The sequence below is a fragment of the Macaca thibetana genome, chromosome 2 (genome assembly GCF_024542745.1).
Source record: "Macaca thibetana thibetana isolate TM-01 chromosome 2, ASM2454274v1, whole genome shotgun sequence".
In the NCBI taxonomy this organism is placed as follows: Eukaryota; Metazoa; Chordata; class Mammalia; order Primates; family Cercopithecidae; genus Macaca; species Macaca thibetana.
This window is the reverse complement of record NC_065579.1, coordinates 589,994-611,091: the sequence shown is the minus strand read 5'-3', so window position 1 is coordinate 611,091 and position 21,098 is coordinate 589,994. Positions and strand designations below refer to the sequence as shown.

Here is a 21,098-nt window from a genome sequence, read left to right as displayed (position 1 = left end):
ATGCCTTTCAGTTGATGATGCCCGTGTAAATTAAACTGTGGCTAAACGCTTGAGCCACTGAGAGGCCACACAATGCAGTGACTACACATGTGGGTTCTGAAACCGTGTTTGAGTCCAGCTCCATCTCTCAACTGTATTGACCTTGGGCAACTATTTAACATCTCTGTGTCCCCATTTCCCGCTGGTAAAATAAACGGTTATTATTTTAGATTCTGTCTAAGGCAATAAGGGGAAAATGTAAGGTCTAGGAGGCCCCACTGTCTTTTTTCTTTTTTCTTTTGGGACGGAGTCTCGCTGTCGCCCAGGCTGGAGCGCAGTGGCACGATCTCGTCTCACTGTGACCTCTGGGATGTCCCATTTTCTGAGTTCCCTAACCACTATTCCTCTACCTTTATACTTGGACATCTGGAAAAGGACGCAAATGTGTCACATGGCCTGACTTACCTATTACTAGAAAGAAATGTGAATTTTTAGAATAAAATTAAAGAAATGAGCTAAGTGTTCTAGTTGACTCACTAAAAAACATTTTTTTTGAGATGGAGTCTCACTCTGTTGCTCAGGCTGGATTACAGTGGTACAATCTCCACTCACTGTAACCTCTGCCTCCCGGGTTCAAGCAATTCTCCTGCCTCAGCCTCCTGAGTAGCTGGGATTACAGGCGAGCACCATCATGCACAGCTAATTTTTTTGTATTTTTAGTAGAGAAGGGGTTTTGCCATTTTGGCCAGGCTGGTCTCAAACTCCTGACCTCAGGTGATCCACCTGCCTCGGCCTCCCAAAGCGCTGAGATTACAGGCGTGAGCCACCATGCCTGGCCTCTAAAAATTTATATATATATAATTTATATATTTTATATTGCACACACTATGTACAAGACAGGGTTTTTTACTGTAAAGAAAAAGAGAAGAAAAACAGTATTCCCTGCAAGAAAGTTCTTTCCAAACTTTGGTCAAATCACTCTCATTTATGGTAGAACCAGGTAATTAATATATGTTTCATCCTTTCATTTCATAATTCTAATACAGGAAAATGTACCTGGAGATGGCCTTAGCTGTAAAAACGGCTTTAAGAGAGGGATAATGCTAACCTTTCCTTTCAAGGTTGTTAAGAGGCTAAAGGATGTCAAGCCTTTGGGAAAGAAAACATCTATATACATACTAACATTTAAAAATATATAGCCTAGGCCCTACGGGGCAGCAGCATCCTCAAATTCATGAGTCAGAACAACTATAGTACCATGAAATAAAAACCAAAAAATATTTTAAGAGATTCACAATTTTTAAAAGATATGAAACTAACATATTGAGAAATGGGCTTTTAAATTGCTATTAATCAACATGATTATGGTAAAGTTACCATAATTATACATACTAAATATTACTATTTACACTACAGCAAAATCCCAAGGGGGGTTTCTGTTGAGTCAGAAAATTCTGTGGGTAAAAGGTCACTATAATAAACCAGAAAAAAGCAGTGCAAAAGTTTCATTCTTTTATTTACTGGAGAAGTGACTGCTGCTGAATACTGTCGATTAATTCAGCGTTTTCATTCTTGAGATTCCATGATGGCAAGTTAGGCTGACAGCAGGTAGCATTGAAAAGACTTCATTTGTTAACTGAATGTCTTCCCATTTGTTTGTCCTTCCTTCCTTCCTTCCCTTTCTCCCTCCCTCCTTCCTTCCCTTCCTCCCTCCTTCCTTTCTTCCGATCCCTTCTCCTTCCTTACATACCCTTTTCTCTCCTTCCTTCCTTCCTTCCTTCCTTCCTTCCTTCCTTCCTTCCTTCCTTCCTTCCTTCCTTCCTTCCTTCCTTCCCTCCTTCCTTCCTTCTTTCTCTTTCAACAAGGTCTCACTCTGTCACCCAGGTTGGCATGCAGTGATATGACCTTGGCTTACTGCAGCCTCAGTCTCATGGGCTCCAATGACCGTCCCATATCAGCCTCCTGAGTAGCTGGGACTACAGGTGTAGCCACCATGCCTGGCTAATTTTTGTATTTTCTTGGTAGAGATGGGGTCTTCTCTGCTGCCCAGACTGGTCTCAAACTCCTGGCCTCAAGCATTTCTCCCACCTTGGCCTCCCAAAGCACCCATTTTATTTTTGATTCTTGTTGAAGGAGATAATAAATAGGAAGAACACACCAGTCTCTTGTGTTCTATTTGTTAGCCATCTTAAATTGTTAAGATTAGACTCTTATTTTAAATGCAATGGAAGATTTTGTTCTTAGATTCTTATCTGTTTGGCCTTCATAAGTTAACAAGGAAGTTAACTTACATTATACAATTCCTGTGATACTTGTATTATTTTAAAACTACCCCAAAACTCATAGAAGGCTGGCACTACAAGGGATCTATGGGTTATTTAGGTAAAACTCCATTACAACTTACAAATGAGAAAACTTAGACCAAAAAAGTGAAGTGACTGCTAACAGCACAAAACTATATCCCAGACGCCTCCTGACTCCAAAGCCGTTGCTCTATAAAATCTTTTTTTTTTTTTGAGACGGAGTCTGGCTCTGTCGCCCAGGCTGGAGTGCAGTGGCCGGATCTCAGCTCACTGCAAGCTCCGCCTCCCGGGTTTACGCCATTCTCCTGCCTCAGCCTCCGGAGTAGCTGGGACCACAGGCGCCCGCCACCTCGCCCGGCTAGTTTTTTGTATTTTTTAGGAGAGACGGGGTTTCACCGTGTTAGCCAGGATGGTCTCGATCTCCTGACCTTGTGATCCGCCCATCTCAGCCTCCCAAAGTGCTGGGATTACAGGCTTGAGCCACCGTGCCCGGCTTGCTCTATAAAATCTTATCTAAACTTTTAAAACTTTAATGAAAGCTTTAAGAACCCAGACTGTATGTGTAACAATAATAATTTTAAAAATTTGAAATTTTAATGGAAAAGTAAAGGGAAATGTAATTTTCTTCTCTCGATAAATATAGACTTCTTTACTGTTAGACATGAAAATCAAAAACAAAACAAAACAAAACAAAAAAAAAGAAAAGCATTTTACCCTCTCATTTATGTAGCAATTTTCATTGGTCATAGAATCAGACATAAGAATATCTTCTGGGCCGGGTGCGGTGGCTCACGCCTGTAATCTCAGCACTTTGGGAGGCCGAGGCGGGCAGATCACTTGAGGTTGGGAGTTCAAGACCAGCCTGACTAACATGGAGAAACCCCATCTCTACTAAAAATACAAAATTAGTTGGGTGTGGTGGTGCAGGCCTGTAATCCCAGCTACTCGGGAGGCTGAGGCAGGAGAATCGCTTGAACCCAGGAGGCGGAGGTTGCCGTGAGCCCAGACACTCCAGCCTGGGCAAGAAGAGCGAAACTCCGTCTCAAAAAAATAAAAATAAAAAAAATAAAAATAAAAAAGAGTATCTTCTGCACAAGTTATATAATGCTATTATGTAAAACTTGATAAATATGTATTTCTATTTATAAATTGTTTCCATTTTATACCTACAACCTAAGTTATTGAAATGTACAAGAGCTAAACATGTATAAAGACTTTGCTCACTACTAAATTAATTTTCTAATAACTCAGTGCTGCTTCACAGAGCAGTCCAAAACACGATTGAAAATGTAAGGGCTTGGCTAACCAGGTGAAACCCCGTCTCTGCTAAAAATACAAAACACTAGCCGGGCGCGGTGGCTCAAGCCTGTAATCCCAGCACTTTGGGAGGCCGAGACGGGCGGATCACGAGGTCAGTAGATCGAGACCAGCCTGGCTAACACGGTGAAACCCCGTCTCTACTAAAAATACAAAAAACTAGCCGGGCGAGGTGGTGGGCGCCTGTAGTCCCAGCTACTCGGGAGGCTGAGGCAGGAGAATGGCGGGAACCCGGGAGGCGGAGCTTGCAGTGAGCTGAGATCCGGCCACTGCACCCCAGCCCGGGCGACAGAGCGAGACTCCGTCTCAAAAAAAAAAAAAAAAAAAAAAAAGAAAATGTAATGGCTGACACAGTAATGCGGCTGGATATTCAGGAAGGCAAGTTACAACGTATTCACCAATGACAAGTCATTTTAGATTAAAGCGAAGTGAAGGCCGGAGCTGAACTTCCTCCCCCTAGTGTTCAGTTAGGGTTCAGCAGCTGGGAAACACAAGCTGCGCGGACGGCTTAGTCATTCCCTCTCTTCGGTATTGTACTTATACTGATTTCCGTACAGGCCTTTTTGGATAATGCCAACATAGTGGAAAAGGATATTCTGTCCGGTAATGTACCTTCAGTTATGACCATTTCACTCCATCAATTGAGAGTACATATCTCAGATAGTTAGTGTAGCCCTTTATCTGAAATAAAGGTGCTATTTCCCAAGTGATATTTAATGGCACCAGCCTGGACAACACAGTGAGATCCCATCTCTACAGAACTTTTATAAAAAATTAGCCAGGTGTGGTAGTGCAGACCTGTAGTCCCAGCTACCCAGGAGACTGAGGTGGGAGGATCACTTGAGCCTGGGAGGTAAAGGTCGCAGTCAGCCGTGACAGCACCCCTACACTCCAGGCTAGGCCACAGAGTGAGACCCTGTCAGAAAAAAAAAAAAAAAAAAGAAGAAGAAGGAAAGAGAGAGAGAAAGATAAATCAATACATTTAATGAGATAGGTACTATAAATGAGGGAGAAATAAAAAATAAAGCAAAAGTAACTCATAGTCTCATCGTGAGCGGGTAAATACCATGCAGACGCTCTGTCTTCCTTCGTACTGAATGGGCATGATGTAGTTTAGAATAGAGAGCTGGTCTGTAGTGTCCTCCAGAACTGCCGAGATCCTCAGCACATCTGGAAGCGAGAGTGGCTCTCGGGTTTCTAGGATTTCTGGGATGGTTTCTACGTCTGTTTCTTTAGGTAGTCCGTCTTCTTCTACGGTACTAGGTGGTTTGCCTATCACTGACACTGTCATCTCAGAATGCCAAACTTTTGGAGGAAGGTTTGAGTCTTCCAGGCTGTCTCTAAGGAAAGAATAAAGAAAAAATAAGTCAGCGACCAATATTTAAACATTACTTTAACTCAAAAGTACAGGCAGCAATGTGCTGGGCTCCTGTGATATTCTTGTTGTCATATAATATAACCTAGATTAAAAAAAAAAAAAGTAGGAGTTTGAGTGTGATTCTGCTAAATATCTTCTATTTTGACCAACCAAAGGCAAACAACTTACTTTTTTTTTTTTTTCCTTTTTTTGAGACGGAGTTTCGCTCTTGTTGCCCAGGCTGGAGTGCAATGGCGTGATCTCAGCTCACCGCAACCTCTGCCTCCCAGGTTCAAGCGATTCTCCTGCCTCAGCCTCCTGAGTAGCTGGGACTACAGGCGCCCGCCACCACACCCGGCTGATTTTGTGTTTTTAGTAGAGACGGGGCTTTCTCCATGTTGGTCAGGTTGGTCTTGAACTCCCAACCTCAGGTGATCCACCCAGCTCAGCCTCCCAAAGTGCTGGGATTACAGGTGTGAGCCACCACACCTGACCTACTGTTTAATAAAGCTATGTAGCTTATGCAATTTGGCTATGCTGATCAATTTGAATTTGAGCCAAAATTAACTTTTTTTCCCTAGGAGTATCTTTAGATGCTAACCAAAAGTGTCTCCTGACGAGTGAAAAACAGAAGGTGGTATCCAGCCTCCAAGGTGGCCCAAATGATTCTTACTTTCTAGTATTAATGCTTCTGTGTAGTCTACGCCACACTGAGTAGGACCAGCCTATGTAACCGGAAGGTTATTGTGGCAATGACGGAGTGGGACTTCCACGGCTAAGTGATAAAAGACATCGCAGCTTCTGCCTTCCTCTCTCAAACCTCTCAGTGTGAGGGATGACAGCTGCTTTGGCATGAGGACATTTCAGCAGCACTGTGGACACATCCGTGAGGGAAAGGAGCAAAGGCCTCTTGCCGGCAGCCTGCACCAACTTGCCAGCTCTGTCAATGAACCACCTTGGCAGTGGATACTCCAGCCCCCATCAGGTCTTCAGATCATTGCCATCATTGCCACCCGTGGCCAACTTCAAGTGCAGGAGAGACCCCAAGCCAGCACCATCCAGCTAACCTGCTCCTAACCTTGGGACCTGCAGAAACTGTGGGAAAGAATAAATGTTTGTATTTTAAGTCACTAAGTTCTGGGGTGATCTGTCACACAGCAGTAGATAAGGTATACACAGACCTTTCACAGAAGGCATAATTTAAATACATGTATACAAAAAACATAGGAATTGTAAACATACTCTTCCATTCTCCCGTAGTTCCGTTACCCTCCGTGGAATATTTATAATCTCACAGAAGTGCGGCTACCTAAAATGGGAAGGAAACACTGAGATTAGTTTATGCAAGTCTTCAATGATGTTTCAGTTATTTCGATATCATTTTATTCAGAGAAAATTAAATGATTACGGGAGCTGTGACTGTCACCTCTTTGTGCAGAGTGGAGCAGTCTCAGAGGCGAAAGAAACATCGACATCACGGACCGCAGGTCTATGAAGAAGTTGACCGAATTCTTACTGCTCTACCAAACTCAAGACACACGCACTCTGTGGGCCTCTTCTTAAGGTAAATTAATGTTCAACCTGGTTTTAGAGTGTTCCATGGTATCACAATTTTAATTGGTAATCTCTATATACTTGATTTTTTCTATCATTCTAATTACTCTAACATTTAATTAGATCACTCAATCCATCTTATCCGCCAGATAACGGAATTTGCTCCACGTGTGCTTAGAGGAATAATTGAGATGACATTTAGAAAAACTGTATTAATTGGGGCCGGGTGCGGTGGCTCACGCCTGGAATCCCAGCACTTTGGGAGGCCGAGGCGGGCGGATCACAAGGTCAGGAGATCGAGACCATCCTGGCCAACATGGTGAAACCCCGTCTCTACTAAAAAATGCAAAAAATTAGCCAGGCGTGGTGGCGGGCACCTGTAGTCCCAGCTACTCGGGAGGCTGAAGCAGGAGAATGGCGTGAACCCGGGAGGTGGAGCTTGCAGTGAGCCGAGATTGCGCCACTGCACTCCAGCCTGGGGGACAGAGCGAGACTCTGTCTCAAAAAAAAAAAAAAAGGAAGAAATAAAAACTATATTAATCCTGGAAATCGGAATCAGTTTGACACGGCTGTCAAGATGCTACCCCTCCAGAGTGCACCAGAATCCTTTCTGCTTAAATGAGCTTTGCAGTGAGAACACCTGTGGAGAATTTTGTGTTGTGCTGAATGGACAGTGAGTGTGAGTTTCCAATGTAAATTCGTCCACAATAAAGTAACTCTGAGAGAGGTGGTGCAAATATGACTCTTGCAACAAAAATCTGATACGCAAAAATTCAAACATATAAAACAGAATCTTCCTATAAATTTGAAAAAATACTTCAAACTAGCCAGATTTCCTGATGCAGGGGCAGTTTTAGGAGGAAGCAGCATCGTATTAAGCAGAATATCTTCCTTTTTTTTTAAGATGGAGTTTTGCTCTTCTTGCCTAGGCTGGAGTGCAATGGCGTGATCTCGGCTCACTGCAACCTCTGTCTCCCGGGTTCAAGTGATTTTCCTGCCTCAGCCTCCTGTGGTGTAGCTGGGATTACAGGCACGTGCCATCATGCCCGGCTAATTTTGTATTTTTAGTATAGACGGGGGTTTCTCCCATGTTGGTCAGTCTGGTCTTGAACTTCTGACCTCAGGTGATCCACCCGCCTCGGCCTCCTAAAGTGCTGGGATTACAGGCGTGAGCCACTGCACCCGTCAATATTTTTCTTTTGATGATGTTGATTCTTTGTTTTCCACTTTCTTAGGCTTGGGGCATAACAGGTAACTGTGCTTCCCAAGGGTAAGACAGGGCTGCGCTTGTGCAGATTCCAGTGCCTTCCTGCCGTTCTGGCTTCTCATTCCTCATGCGAGAACCCAGTACTCATTCCTGCCACCTTCTTCATCTGGATATCAGCATCCTCCTAATCCAAACCATTACCAAGGCCTGTGGATTCTGCCTTCTTTTTTTCTTTTTTGAGACGGAGTCTCACTTTGTCCCCCAGGCTAGAGTGCAGTGGTGCCATCTTGGCTCACTGCAGCCTCTGCCTCTGGATTCAAGCGATTCTCCTGCCTCAGCCTCCTGAGTAGCTGGGATTACAGGCACCTGCCACCACACCTAGCTCATTTTTGTATTTTTATTAGAGACGGGGTTTCACCATGTTGGCCAGGCTGGTCTGGAACTCATGACCTCAGGGGATCCACCCACCTCGGCCTCCCAAAGTGTTGGGATTACAGGTGTGAGCCAAGGCGCCCAGGCGGATTTTACCTTCTATTTTTGTATCTCCCAAGTTGGACCTAGTTGTTGCTGTGTGTGTTTGTTTGATTTTTTCCTTGTTTTCTTTTTTTGCTTGAACTACTCCAACAAGCACTAAATTGGAAGTGATCTTTTAATTTAAATTTTTTTTTCTTTCTGATATACTGACAGAAGGTTCAGGAAGTGATATTTGAAAATGGAAAATCTGACCATGTCCCTCCCTAGAACCCTTCAATGGTTTCCCATTGCCTTAGGACAAAGAACAAAATTCTTGACTTGGTCCACAAGGTCTGTATGGTCTGGGCCCTCTGTTCCTCTCTAGACCCAACTACGATTGCCCTTTCCTTGCTCTCTGGGCTCCAGCCACAAGGGGCTTCTTTCAGTTCTCCTATGGACTCATGCTCCCTTGCAACTCAGGGTCTTTGCACCTGCTATTCCTTCCAGTGGAACCACTCTTCCCTCACCTCTTCACCTTGTAAAGTCCCACTGACCCATCACCAGCTTAAGACAGTGTCACTTTTCTAGGTGAAATCCCTAACATTTTCTGTGCTCTGGGAGACGGACCCATATGGAGTATGTCCATGGGAGATTCCAGAAAGAGATTCAGTGTAGGGAAATGAAATCAGGCATTTATTCTCCCTGCTCCTTCTCTGCCAGAATATCACTGGTTGGTTCTGTTCCTCTATCAAAGGTCATGGCTCCTGTCAGGCAAAATTCTCTCCAAACGTCTCTCTCTGGTCTTAGGTAACTATTTCTTTCCTAGATCTCAGGAGACTCCAACATCCCTTGTAGTTTCACTCCTGCTTTACCTTTTTTTTTTTTTTTTTTTTTTTTTGGAGACAGTCTCACTCTGTCACCCAGGCTGGAGTGCAGTGGTGTGATCTCAGCTCACTGAAACCTCCACCTCCTGGGTTCAAGTGATTCTTGTACCTCAGCCTCCCAAGTAGCTGATTACAGGCACACACCACCATGCCTGGCTGATCTTTGTATTTTTAGTAGAGACAGGGTTTCACTATGTTAGCCAGGCTAGTCTCAAACTCCTGACCTTAAATGATCCACCCACCTCGGCCTCCTAAAGTGCTGGGATTACAGGTGTGAGCCACTGCGCCTGGCCCATACTTTGTTTTAAAAAGTATTCTGATCATGCTTTACTAATGGGTCATCACCTGCAGTTTGAAAAATGCCTTAAATGACCCTCGTCCAAGTGATCCTTTCCCTGACTCGTCAGGCCAGATCAGGCTTCTGGGCATTCATGCCACTATTTTCCCGCAGAGCTCGGTTCACAGTTGGTTATGTTTATGTCAGTTTCCCCACTAGACAACTGCTCCACGAAAGCAGCAACATGACAACGATGCTCACAGCTATATCAGGCGCTAAGTCTCAGTGCTCAGTAAGTGTTTGTGGAATGAATAATACATGAGCAAACGAATGAAACTCACACTTCATGTGTTACTCCTCCCAGGAGGACTTACATATAGAACTTTAACAAATTAATATCTAATGGTGAAATTTCTAGCACATTTCTTCCTGGGACAGAGAACACTGAGTAGGGTAGTAGGCTACAAGGTACAAGTTCCATTCTGATGTATTTAAGAGAGGATCTGATTTTAAAAGTGACTTATTTACATCTATTTCATACAACTTTGGAGTCATCCTTTACTCCTCTCTCTCATTCCTCATCCACCAGCAAATCCTGCCAGAATTTAAATATATTCAGAATTCCAGTACTCATCACCTCTGTTTACACAGCATCACCTCTCATCATATCACTACAGGAACCTATAATTATCTTCCTGCTGGTGACTTCGCCTCCCTTCAGTCTCAACACAGCGACTTTGTCAATAAGGAAGTCAGATAGAGTCACCCTTCTGTTCAGAACCCTTAAATACTTCCTATCTCAAAGACGGGGAAGCCTCTCTTACATACTTCCCATCTCAAAAGGGGAAAGCCTCTTTTACAGTGGCCTCTCTGCTTAATTTTCTTCACAGAAATTATCATCTTCTAACGTGTCATCTATTTTACTTGCTCACGGTCTTGCTCCCCTTCGTAGGATGTAAGCTCCACGAGGGCAGAGATTTGTTTGTTTACTGCTGTGTCATCCGACACAAACCTTGGTACAGGGTAGCCATTCATTAAACTATTTGTTAAATAAATGAATGAATCCATAGGGTAACCCAAATAAATATGCAATAATTCGGAAATGTGAATCTCTGGCGTCCATTAATCCACCTCTACAAGTATCTACGGAGGACCTATTAGACACGGACACGGGGCAGTTAAACGAGTTCTCCTAAAAGGGCGATAAAGCCTCCCGCAGGCAGTCCCTCTCATACCTCGGATCCAAAAAGAAGAATGGAGGTAAGAACTTAAGTCATTTCATTCTTTTTTTTTTTTTTCTTTTGTAGAGATGGGGGAAGGTGGTCTCACTATATTGCCCAGGCTGGTCTCGAACTCCTAGCCTCAAGCGATCCTCCCGCCTCGGTTTCCCAAAGAACTGGGTTTACAGGCGTGAGCCACCGTGTCCAGTCTCGTTTCTTGAAAGAGATAGATAAGTAGAGGGCAGAAAAAAAGCATAGAAAAATAAAAAAGAGAAGGAAGAGGTCCTGCTGCCTTCGTGCTCCCGGCCTTTCTCTTTCATGCTAGGTTAGGATCCCAGAATCCTAACCTATAATTTCCGTTCTGTCTATTGCTTGTGGATCGAGGGATATGCACCCGCCTGTTGGCAAATCAATCTTACAATCATTCTTCTGGCAGTGGGAACGTCCTCCACTCACGGTGCGCCTTTCCATCAACAGCGTCCGGTGACGCAGGAAGTAAACTAAGCTGTTTCTATGGCAACGCACAGCTTTGGCGGATTTAGCTGGCTACCATTTTGCCTTCCCCTGTTCCCAAGTAATACATTTTGCAGCCTACCAAGATGAAAGGACTTAGGAAAATAATTGTAAGAGTGCTCTTGAATGTGGCTTATTTCAGTGCGAAGGCGATTTCCGAGGATTGCTTTTCTGGCGTTTGGAGAAGATGCCTAAATTGAGGGCGGGGTCGAGAGATGTTTAATCCCACAAGGCCACGCGGCGGGGCCTCGTCTTTCTCTTCCCGCCATCTTGGCTCCTGTGGAGGTCAGTGAAGCGCCTGCTGCTGAAATTTGGGGGCAAATAACCGGAGTAGGTTTGTTCCTATACCGCGGCGAGTCGCCGGTGTGTATCGGAGTCTCCGGCAGCCATTGATTTCTATGGGTTTCAAGAAGAGGGAGAGCAGGATGGAGCAGATGTTGGGCCGATGGTGCTTGGTCCCCTGACGCCCGGAGAACGGCTACCCGGGTTATCCGAGTTAAATTCCTGGGCCTGAGCGGAGTGAAATGATGATTTTGTTCGTCTGCAGTTGTCCATGAGGCAGTGCTTCCTTTCGGCCAGGGTTTTTCCGTTTCCTCCCAGTCCAAACCTCCCTTTGCTTGTCTGACCAGTCTCTTCCCTCAGCTTTTCTCCGAGACCCAGCCGATGCATAAGTCTTAGGTGTGAGTCTCTGATGAAGTCTTCATTTCTTTTCCTGAGTGCTGCCTCCTGACAATGGCATGCATTTTCTCAGGCTTTTCTGAGAGTCATTTTTGTGGCTCTTGTCCCTTAGTTTTGTCTTCATTCTGAAGTTTGCTTAGATACCAGCTGTTCTCTGAGGTTTGAATGTCTCGCCGGAGCCTGCGTTTCATGTGGATGATGTTCTGGCATAATTGTCCCGTTACTCCTACGAGAAACTCCGATCCAAAAGGAATTTGCCTTCGGGGCTTAAACGAGAGGGGACGAGGTGACAAACTTGCGTGGCTTGGTTTCAAACTGAATCTTTTTGTTTGTTTTAAGGCCTGCTGGGAACGGGACTTCTAAAAGGAACTATGTCTGGAAGGTACGCGTTTTAAATATGGTTGCTCTTTGTGTGTGTGTGTTAGACGTGAATGTTTAAATGCGAGCTTAAAATTGGCAAGAAAAAACTTAGATGTTTGCTCTGAGTAACTTTTGGGTGGGGGTTATTACAAGTCAAATTGGTTTTCTGAAGCTTATGTTTCATGTTGTGTATCTTTTGTGTCTTAGGCTGTGGTCCAAGGCCATTTTTGCCGGCTATAAGCGGGGTCTCCGGAACCAAAGGGAGCACACAGCTCTTCTTAAAATTGAAGGTGTTTATGCCCGAGATGAAACAGAATTCTATTTGGGCAAGAGATGCGCTTATGTATACAAAGCAAAGAAGTAAGTTTATGACACTGGTAGGTTTTGGGTTTTTATTTGCGGATCTGCCTCATTTTCTTTTTTATATAACGGAGTCTTGCTCTGTTGCCCAGGATGGAGTGCAGTGACTTGGTCTCCCTCACCGAAACTTCCGCCTCCCGGGTTCAAGCGATTCTCCTGCCTCAGCCTCCCGAGTAGCTGGGATTACAGGCGCCGGCCACCACGCCCGGCTACTTTTTGTATTATTATTAGAGACAGTGTATTGCCATGTTGGCCAGGCTGGTCTCAAACTCCTGACTTCAGGTGATCTCCCACCTCGGCCTCCCAAAGTGCTGAGATTACAGGCTTGAGCCACTGTGCCTGGCCTCATTATCCTATTGAGATAATAAAATATTTGGCTGAAGTACTTGGTATTGTGATTTTTTTTTTTTTTTTTTTTTTTTGTGACAAGAGTCTCGCTCTGTTGCCCAGGTTGGAGCTCAGTGGCGCGATCTCAGCTCACTGCATCCTCTGCCTCCTGGCTCAAGCGATTCTCCTGCCTCAGCCTCCTGGGTAGCTGGGCTTACAGGGGTGCACCACCATGCCCAGCTAATTTTTGTATTTTTACTAGAGAATGGGTTTCCCCATGTTGGCCAGGCTGGATTGGTATTGCTATGGCTTCTGTTTTGCGTCATTAAGGAACTTAATGGGGAGTCTTAGAAGGACGTTACTTCTGAGGGTGGTGTTGGATTTAGGTACCTTTTGCACTTGAAAACAATAAAGGAGCTAATTCCTTATATTGTGATCCTTTTAAGGCTTCTAATTTTTTTTCTCGGCTCCTTTTGCCAGAACTTAAGGATTTTTAGAACACTTGGCGCTTAATGCATTTTGTTAATGCCTTAAAAATACGTTTTTTTTTGTTTGTTTTGTTTTTTGAGACGGAGTCTTGCTGTGTCACCCAGGTGCAGTGGCACGATATCAGCTTATCGGCTCACCACAACCTCCACCTTCCAGGTTCACGCGATTCTCCTGCCTCAGCCTCCCGAGTAGCTGGGATTACAGGCGCCTGCCACCACACCCGGCTAATTTTTGTATATTTAGTAGAAACAGGGTTTCACCATTTTGGCCAGACTGTTCTTGAACTCCTGACCTTGTGATCCAGCCACTTTGGCCTCCCAAAGTGCTGGGATTACAGGCGTGAGCCATCGTGACATTGCACTTTAGCCTGGACAACAAGAGCAAATCCTATTTTCTGCACCCACTCCAAGCCAATTAAAATCTCTGGGAAAGGGTTTTAATCATTGCCCCACCTTTTCTTCTACAGCCAAGAATAAATTTTAAGTCAGGTTCAGTGACTCATACCTGTAGTCCCAGCATTTGAGAGGCCCAGGTGGGAGGATTGCTTGATGCCAGTAGGTAGAGGCTGCAGTGAGCTATGATTCGGCCACTATACTGCAGCCTGGGTGACAAGACTACCCTGCAGTCTTTAAAGGAAAAATATATATAAAGTCGCATCCTTTGTACATTGCTGGAACTCAGTGGTTTCTCTCATTCAGTAAAAGCCCGTCATTAAGGGCTCCATAATTCTCTTATCTCAGCAGGGATTAACCCCTTGGTGTCTTCAGTCTTTCCTCGGGTCAGAACACACCTTGCTTGGCCCCAGTGCCTGCGCTAGTCATCCCCTGATCACTTCCTGGCGCTTCTCCCCCTCCTTTCCAGTCTTTGTTCCATTGTCACCTCAGTGAGACCTTCCTTGGCTATTTAAAATGGCAGGTAATTCCTCCTTTCTGTACACACAAACATCCTCACACCTGTCCTTTTGCTGTTTTTTCAGTATTGCCTCTATCATCTGACGTATGTATTTCCTTACACTTGGTTATCGGTTTTGAAAGGGATTTTTATTTTATAGCTGCTGTGTTTTACAGAAGGGCCTGGCATACAGTAGGTACTCGATAAGTATCTGTTGAATGAATGGTGTTCCAGGCATTTAAAGTTTCTCAGGTGATGAAGTGGGTAACCAGGGTTGAGCCACTCGTCTAGAGATCACCTTGAATTTGTATCCAACTATATTGGCCTGTATTCCTCTTCTTTCCCTTTTTAAAATCAGCAACACAGTGACTCCAGGCGGCAAACCAAATAAAACCAGAGTCATCTGGGGAAAGGTAACTCGGGCCCATGGAAACAGTGGCATGGTTCGTGCCAAATTCCGAAGCAATCTTCCTGCTAAGGCCATTGGACACAGAATCCGAGTGGTGAGTATGGTTTTTAGCAAAACGGACATCTGATGAATCAGACTGAGGTCAAGGTGTTGCACTTTGACTTCTGAGGACTTGTGTGATTGTGAAATTGACACCAGTAAATTATGCTGCAAAATTTGTGTATTGCAGAATGCTGGGGAGAAATAGTAATTGAAATAATAGGTGTTTGGTGTTTTGTTTTTTGTTGTTGTCACCCAGGCTGGGGTGCAGTGGCATAATCACAGCTCACTGCAGCCTCGACCTCCTGGGCTCAAGCAATCCTCCCACAGCCCCCCAAGTAGCTGGGACCATAGGCATGTGCCACCACACCCAGCTAATTTTTGGGGTTTTTGTTTTGTTCTGTTGTTTTTGAGACAAGGTCTCACTTTGTCATGCAGGTTGGAGTGCAGTGGCATGATCTCAGCTTGCTCCTGACCTTTGCCTCCAAAGTTCAAGTGATTCTCGTGCCTCAGCCTCCTGAGTAGCTGGAATTACAGGCGTATGCCACCATGCCCAGATAATTTTTTGTATTTTTTGCAATGATAGGGTTTGTCCATGTTGCCCGGGCTGGTCTTGAACTCCTGAGCCCAAGAGATCTGCCCATCTTGGCCTCCCAGAGTGCTGGAATTACATGCTTGAGCCACCACAGCCAGCCTTGAATAAATAGTTTTCTGGTGAAGATATTTATTGGGCACTGAAGTAATTGCTAGAAAGCGACAATTCAGCAGTTACTCCTGGCATAATTGTTAGTATTTTGCCATTTCCATCACGTCAGTCTTGTTAGAACAGGTGTTAGTAGCTTTGTTGTGTACATGAAGAAAACAGACCCTCATGTTCCTAGGTCTCAGGTCTTTGGTGCCAGCCTTGGAGTTTAAATTTGTCTCAATTTTCTCTTGTAATTTTTCTCAAATAGTTCCTACTTTTTCTTCAGCGTCCATTTTGGAATGTAGACTGTATATTCTTGGGACCAATAATATATGCATACCATGTATTCTTGGGGCCAGGGGGTACTGTTGAACCCTGCTAAGTGGTTCATTGGGGTTTATCAACAGAGGAGGCTTTTCCTCTGTCTTTAGAAGAAGCAAAATTAAATGTATCTTCAGTACATGTTTTTCTTTTTTTTTTTTCTGAGACTGGGAGTCTCACTCTCGCCAGGCTGGAGTACAGTGGCAGGATCTTGCTTCACTGCAAGCTCCCAGGTTGAAGCGATTCTCCTGCCTCAGCCTCCCGACTAGCTGGGACTACAGGCACGCACCACCACGCCCAGCTAATTTTTGTATTTTTTAGTAGAGACAGGGTTTCACCATGTTGGCCAGGATGGTCTCGATCTCTTGACCTTGGGATCCGCCCGCCTGGGCCTCCCAGAGTGATGGGATTACAGGCTTGAGCAACAGCACCCAACCAGTACATGTTTTTTAAGAGTGCTGGTTCTTAAGGTATGTTCACATAGAGACTGAAGGCCATAAAAACTTTCCTTTCTACTAGAACATATAATTGGTTGCCTTTCAGAGATGTATCCATATTACGCTTCTTGATTTGTAGACTTATATGTAACATTCACCTAATGTTTTGTGTTCTTTTTTCCCCACAGATGCTGTACCCCTCAAGGATTTAAACTAACGAAAAATCAATAAATAAACGTGGATTTGTGCTCTTGTATTTTTGTTAAGTGGATTAAAGAACTTACTACCTTAAATTGATTTGCTACATGCTTAAAATGATGGAGGTTTCCCGGCATTTTTGGAGTACAAGGAGATCAGAGACGTGATGAAAATTACAGGGCGAGTTCAGAGATTTAGAAGGGAGCGGGTTTTAATTTGAGTATCTTTGACAGAGTCTTGCTCTGTTGCCCATGCTGGAGTGTAGCGGTGCTCACTGCAGCCTCACATTCAGAGGCTCAAGCAATCCTCCCTTGGCCTTTGAAGTAGCTGGGACCGCAGGTTCATGCCACCATGTCTGGCTCATTTTTAAATTTTTTGTAGAGGGGGGTCTGACTCTTGCCCATGCTGGCTTCAAACTCCTGGGCTCAAGGGGTCCTCCCTCCTTGGCCTCCTGAAGTGCTGGGATTAGAGGTGAGCCACCACACCCTGCCAAATGTTTTGTAATACTATGCATTTGTTCAGTACAGATTGGGAAACTTAAAATATGGAGATTATATTGATGGGCTTTGGCAGTTCATTTGGATAGACTGGGATGAGAAGCTCTTGGGAATTGTGACTAGACAAAGCATTCCAGTATATTAAAATAGAATTGAGCCATATTACTCCACTCATAAAAAGCAGTCCTATGGTAGGTATATGGAGGTTGGGAATAGTGCACGGAAAGGTGGAGGCTTTCTTTGGCTTCATGTTTTAATCTGGTATAGTGCAAGATTGCACTTTAAGGAAGTAAGCAGCTCTCCCAAATATTTTAGATTTCTTGGGAATATGCTAAAATAAAACAGCTAAGGCATCAGTTTTGCAGTATGGTTGTTTTTTTTTGTTTTTTTTGAGATCTTGTTTTGGTTGGGCTGGACTGCAGTGGCATGATTACAGCTTACTGCAACCTCCACCTCCTGGGCTCGGGCAAACCTGCCGCAGCCTCCTGAATAGCTGGGGCCACAGGCATGTGCATCCACACCCAGTTAACTTTAGTTATTTGTGGAGATGGGCCTCACTATGTTGCCCAGGTTGTAGATTTCTAATTGATGCAGTAACAGTCCTTCCCCCGCCCCCCCCCCAACGAGGGTTATTGATGTCTAAAGCACAGGTAGTTTTTTAAATTAACAGATCTTTAAATTGCACTGAAAATGTCAACAAGAAACTGGGAGTTTTGCCCCCTAATCCCTTCTGCAGTTTTGAAACATGTATGGGTTCTCTTGTCTATGCCGCAAAAGAATTAACATGCTGGAAATGTATTAGGGAAAGAGGGTGAAAGAAAGGACTGCGTGGGAAGAGCACATTGGCTGTTGTGTTATTTGGTCTTTGATCTCCTGGAGGCAGGACTGAGAAGGAAAATGTAGTAAGGGAAAAGAGTAGGAATACTGTCCCAGCTTTTCCGCTTCCCCTTCCTCTAGTAACCATCCTGTTACAAATCTGCTAACCTAAGAGGGTAATGAGATATACTGACGCAAGAGAAAACAAGAAGTCCTCTCCCAGAGGCCCCTCTGTCACATCGGCAGTCGTAAGAAAGGTTCGGTCAGTCCAATGGTGGAACGTAGGCCAAAGTTGCCATTGTTGGAGTCCCATGTTTCATGGACAGGGGCTTTTATTATTAATGCTCTGCCAGGCTCATTTATTAGGATTGTGGTTTTAAGGCAAACAAAGTGCATTGATGCTGTATTCACCAGAAGTAAGCCATACTTTTTCATGGTCAAAAGTTGGAAGTTGTATATTAGAATGCTGATGAAATTGAACTTGGGAATTACGCAGTCAGCGGGAGGAAGTGCTGATCTTGGACACCCACTCCAAAAGGCCAATGTAAGCTAAAAGTACCTATTGTGTTCATTGTGCCAGTTAAATAGATGTGATCAGTACTCTTGGGGTATTGAGGGATAGAGGCATGTGGGTATCCTGACATAACATAAAACTATAAAGTGTAGAAGAAATACGGAGGCATCTCAGGAAATGGCAGGAAGATTTTAGGAATACAAGTAGCTGACTGGAAAGTCCAGAAAACTCAGAAATGCCACATAAGACGTCTCTTGTACTGAGGATCTTAAGATTGTTCTTGTGTGTAGTAACAATGTCACTGAAGAACTTGATTCACAGGAAATTTTAAAATTTACTCATTTGAGACAGGGTTTCTGTTGCCCAGCCTGCAGTGGTGTGATCATAGTTCACTGCACCCTTGAACTTCTGGGCTCAGGCAATCCTCTGCCCACAACCTCCAGAGAATCTGGGACTACATGTGCATGCCACCCACGTCCAGTTAATTTTTTTTTTCGGGGTCCCAGGCTGGTCTCTTAATTCCTGGCCTCAAGTGATCCCCCTGCCATGTTCTCCTAAAGTACTGGGATTACAGGTGTGAGCCACCATGTCCAGCTCAGATTAACATTTTACATCCCAGTGGCAGCCCAGTATAAACAAGGGAAAATCAGGTGGGCTTTTCAGTCTCAAATGGCTAACATTCTAACATGTTTCTGGCTATGGGGGCTGGATGGGTAATGGTGCATTTGCAAAGCTGGGGAACCAGGGGATGGTTTTGTGGGAGGAGCAAAAGTTGAATTTGAGGAGGCGGTAAGATGTTAATCGACATATCCATGAAGACTGATGGGTATTTCAGGTCTGGTTTAGGCATATGGAGAAGTGAATGGTATTCTGAGTAGAATAGATGAAAGGAATGGAGGTGCTTACACAGTAAGTGGTAGGCATCTGAGCAAAGCGGGGAAAACAAAAGGTTGAGACTTTAGGGTAACTCGAGTAACTTATATGTGCAATGGCAAATGAGACTCGAGCAAATACATGCTCTTCCTTACCGAGATGATGCAGCATTTGTAAGTAATAAATTTATAATTTTTTCTGCTCCCATACCGAAATTAAGTCAAAAGTACTTAAGTCACCGTTGCCAAAGTCCCGTGGTTTACAGGAAAGGGCTTGCGTGGCTGGTATTTTGTTCACTATGCCATTGAAACAGCTTTGGCTCATGGCTGTAATCCCAAACACTTTGGGAGGCGGAGGCGGGCGGATCACCTGAGGTCATGAAGTTGAGACCAGCCTGGCCAACGTGGTGAAACTACGTCTCTACTAAAAACACAAAAAGTCGGGAGTGGTGGCGGGCGCCTGTAATCCCGGCTACTCGGGAGGCGGAGGCAGGAGAATCGCTTGAACCCGGGAAGCAGAGGTTGCAGTGAGCCGAGATTGCGCCACTGCACTCCAGCCTGGGCGACGAGTGAAAGTCAGTCTCAAAAACAAAAAAAAAAGAAACAGCCTTTCCTCAGCGTAACACTATTGTAACAGCCAGGAGCTTAGGATGACTGGTTCCACTCTTTATTCACAACAGCAGTTTATTTGTGGTACTGTAACGGAAAGGGCACGTTTCCTAAGTTACAAATGTGGTTTGGAATCCCACCTTCCACTAGTTGTGGGATGATACACACATTATTTAGTGACTATTCACTTGTAAAATGGTAATACTTAAGACACCACCCCATCCTCATATCTGAGTCCGTAATCTCCACCCAGTCTGTAACTTGAAGTTTTCCTTCTTTCCTACCCCTTCATTTCCCAGTATAGTAGTTTACCTATTCAATTCCCGTTGCATGACTTCCAGCTCAGTGTCTGAGTTCGTAGTTTTACTTCTTAGTGTCATGAGCCACTGGAATTTGTCCCAATTTCCCATTTTGTGTAGTTCCTCACGGCTCCCAGGATCTCCCTTATCTCAGGTGCAGTGGCAATTCTTGGTTGGAAACTAAAAGATGGAGTTGAGTAAAATAGTAAAGTGTGTATCATTGATTTTTACAGGAAATGGCTTTAGTCAAGTAAAGCGCCTAAAGTTGGTGACTCAGGATAAGTAAATGAAAGTATTCCACTCACCTTTTCCTACAGAGGACTACACTGAAAGATTCTGCAGAGGGTTGAATGTCCGTCTAAACACCTGGCACCTAGTAGGTGCATATCACTTTGGTAAATGAAAGAACTGGAAAACTGCCTCAGACACCCACACACGGCCAAGGCCCGCGCGCCCTTCTTCCTCCCACAGCCCCACTCACGTGGGCCTCCAAACGGCATTTATTGGCCGGCTTCGCGCAACGAGACGCGATGGACGTGATCGCCGCCCTCATCTTCTGCCGCGAACTTCCAGCGGGTGACGCTGTCCAATCGGAAAGCACCTTTCCGCCGGCGGGGGCCTCCGTCTGCCCCGAGCGGCGAGGGGCGGGGCCGGCGCGGGCGCAGAGGCGTCACGCGCTCCATGGTAACGACGCTCGGCCCGAAGATGGCGGCCGAGTGGGGAGGAGGAGCGGGTTACTCAGGCTCAGGCCCGGGCCGGAGCCGGTGGCGCTGGAGCGGGTCTATGTGGGTCCGAAGCGTTTTACTCCTGTTGGGCGGGCTCCGGGCCAGCGCCACATCTACTCCCGTCTCCTTGGGCAGTTCCCCTCCCTGCCGGCACCACGTCCCCTCTGACACTGAGGTAGGGCGACAGGGGCGGGAGCGGGCCCTGTCAGGGTAAAGTCGTCCAGAAGGAGCAGGCGTAGGAGGTAGTGACTGGGAGAAGGTGTCCTGGATGAGAAAGCGAAATCGGGGCAGAGCCTGAACTCTTACAGGCCTGGGACCCGCTCTCAGCTCCCTACACCCTGCAAGTTGGCTGTTAGGCGCTCAGAACAGTATCACTTCGGTGCGGAGGGTTGTGCTTAGCAGTAGCCCTGGAGGAGTGCTTTTCAAACTTGAGCGTGCATCACAGTCACCCGACGCACACGGTCCAACACAGATTGCCGCCCCCAGTCCCCCACTTAGTGACTCAGTG

The 21,098-nt window shown here is 45.2% G+C and overlaps 3 protein-coding genes and 1 pseudogene across 9 annotated transcripts in view; 3 read left to right on the top strand and 1 right to left on the bottom strand.

Annotated features, from left to right (window-relative positions):
* Positions 1 to 20,426, bottom strand: part of IQCG (IQ motif containing G) — a 70,997-nt gene extending 50,571 nt beyond the window's left edge. Inside the window, exons 1-5 of one of the 5 annotated variants that reach the window (XM_050779068.1) lie at positions 20,347 to 20,426; positions 20,171 to 20,238; positions 19,879 to 20,045; positions 6,199 to 6,265; positions 4,666 to 4,939 (exon numbers count right to left, since the gene is read on the bottom strand). In XM_050779068.1, coding sequence (XP_050635025.1) covers positions 4,666 to 4,939; positions 6,199 to 6,206 — 282 coding nt within the window. In that variant the 5' untranslated portion in view covers positions 6,207 to 6,265; positions 19,879 to 20,045; positions 20,171 to 20,238; positions 20,347 to 20,426. The other 4 variants (XM_050779064.1, XM_050779063.1, XM_050779066.1 and 1 more) reach the window with 4 other exon arrangements.
* On the top strand, positions 11,188 to 16,353 carry RPL35A (ribosomal protein L35a). Of its 3 annotated transcripts, none has more exons than XM_050779081.1 (5): positions 11,188 to 11,349; positions 12,082 to 12,124; positions 12,310 to 12,462; positions 14,528 to 14,672; positions 16,249 to 16,353. In XM_050779081.1, exons 1-5 carry the CDS (start codon positions 11,280 to 11,282, stop codon positions 16,270 to 16,272), a joined length of 435 nt encoding a protein of 144 aa, XP_050635038.1. In that variant the 5' UTR covers positions 11,188 to 11,279; the 3' UTR covers positions 16,273 to 16,353. The 3 variants fall into 3 exon arrangements, with proteins under 3 accessions (XP_050635038.1, XP_050635039.1, XP_050635040.1); XM_050779082.1 differs by having other exon boundaries at positions 11,338 to 11,427; XM_050779083.1 differs by having other exon boundaries at positions 11,341 to 11,398.
* The window catches only part of LOC126947940 (60S ribosomal protein L35a-like), a 111,409-nt pseudogene continuing 101,647 nt past the window's right edge, over positions 11,337 to 21,098 (top strand).
* The window catches only part of LMLN (leishmanolysin like peptidase), a 78,191-nt gene continuing 77,635 nt past the window's right edge, over positions 20,543 to 21,098 (top strand). Inside the window, exon 1 of the mRNA XM_050779060.1 lies at positions 20,543 to 20,765. Within this exon, the coding sequence (XP_050635017.1) occupies positions 20,547 to 20,765 (219 nt within the window). The 5' untranslated portion in view covers positions 20,543 to 20,546. The remainder of the gene's footprint in view (positions 20,766 to 21,098) is intronic.

What these genes read in the sequence shown, in the direction of transcription:
- RPL35A (XM_050779081.1), top strand. Translation starts at nt 11,280, where the DNA reads ATGTTTAATCCCACAAGGCCACGCGGCGGGGCCTCGTCTTTCTCTTCC. An exon ending in AAAGGAACTATGTCTGGAAG is followed by an intron (nt 12,125 to 12,309) that starts GTACGCGTTTTA and finishes TTTGTGTCTTAG; the next exon opens with GCTGTGGTCCAAGGCCATTT. An exon ending in TATGTATACAAAGCAAAGAA is followed by an intron (nt 12,463 to 14,527) that starts GTAAGTTTATGA and finishes TTTTAAAATCAG; the next exon opens with CAACACAGTGACTCCAGGCG.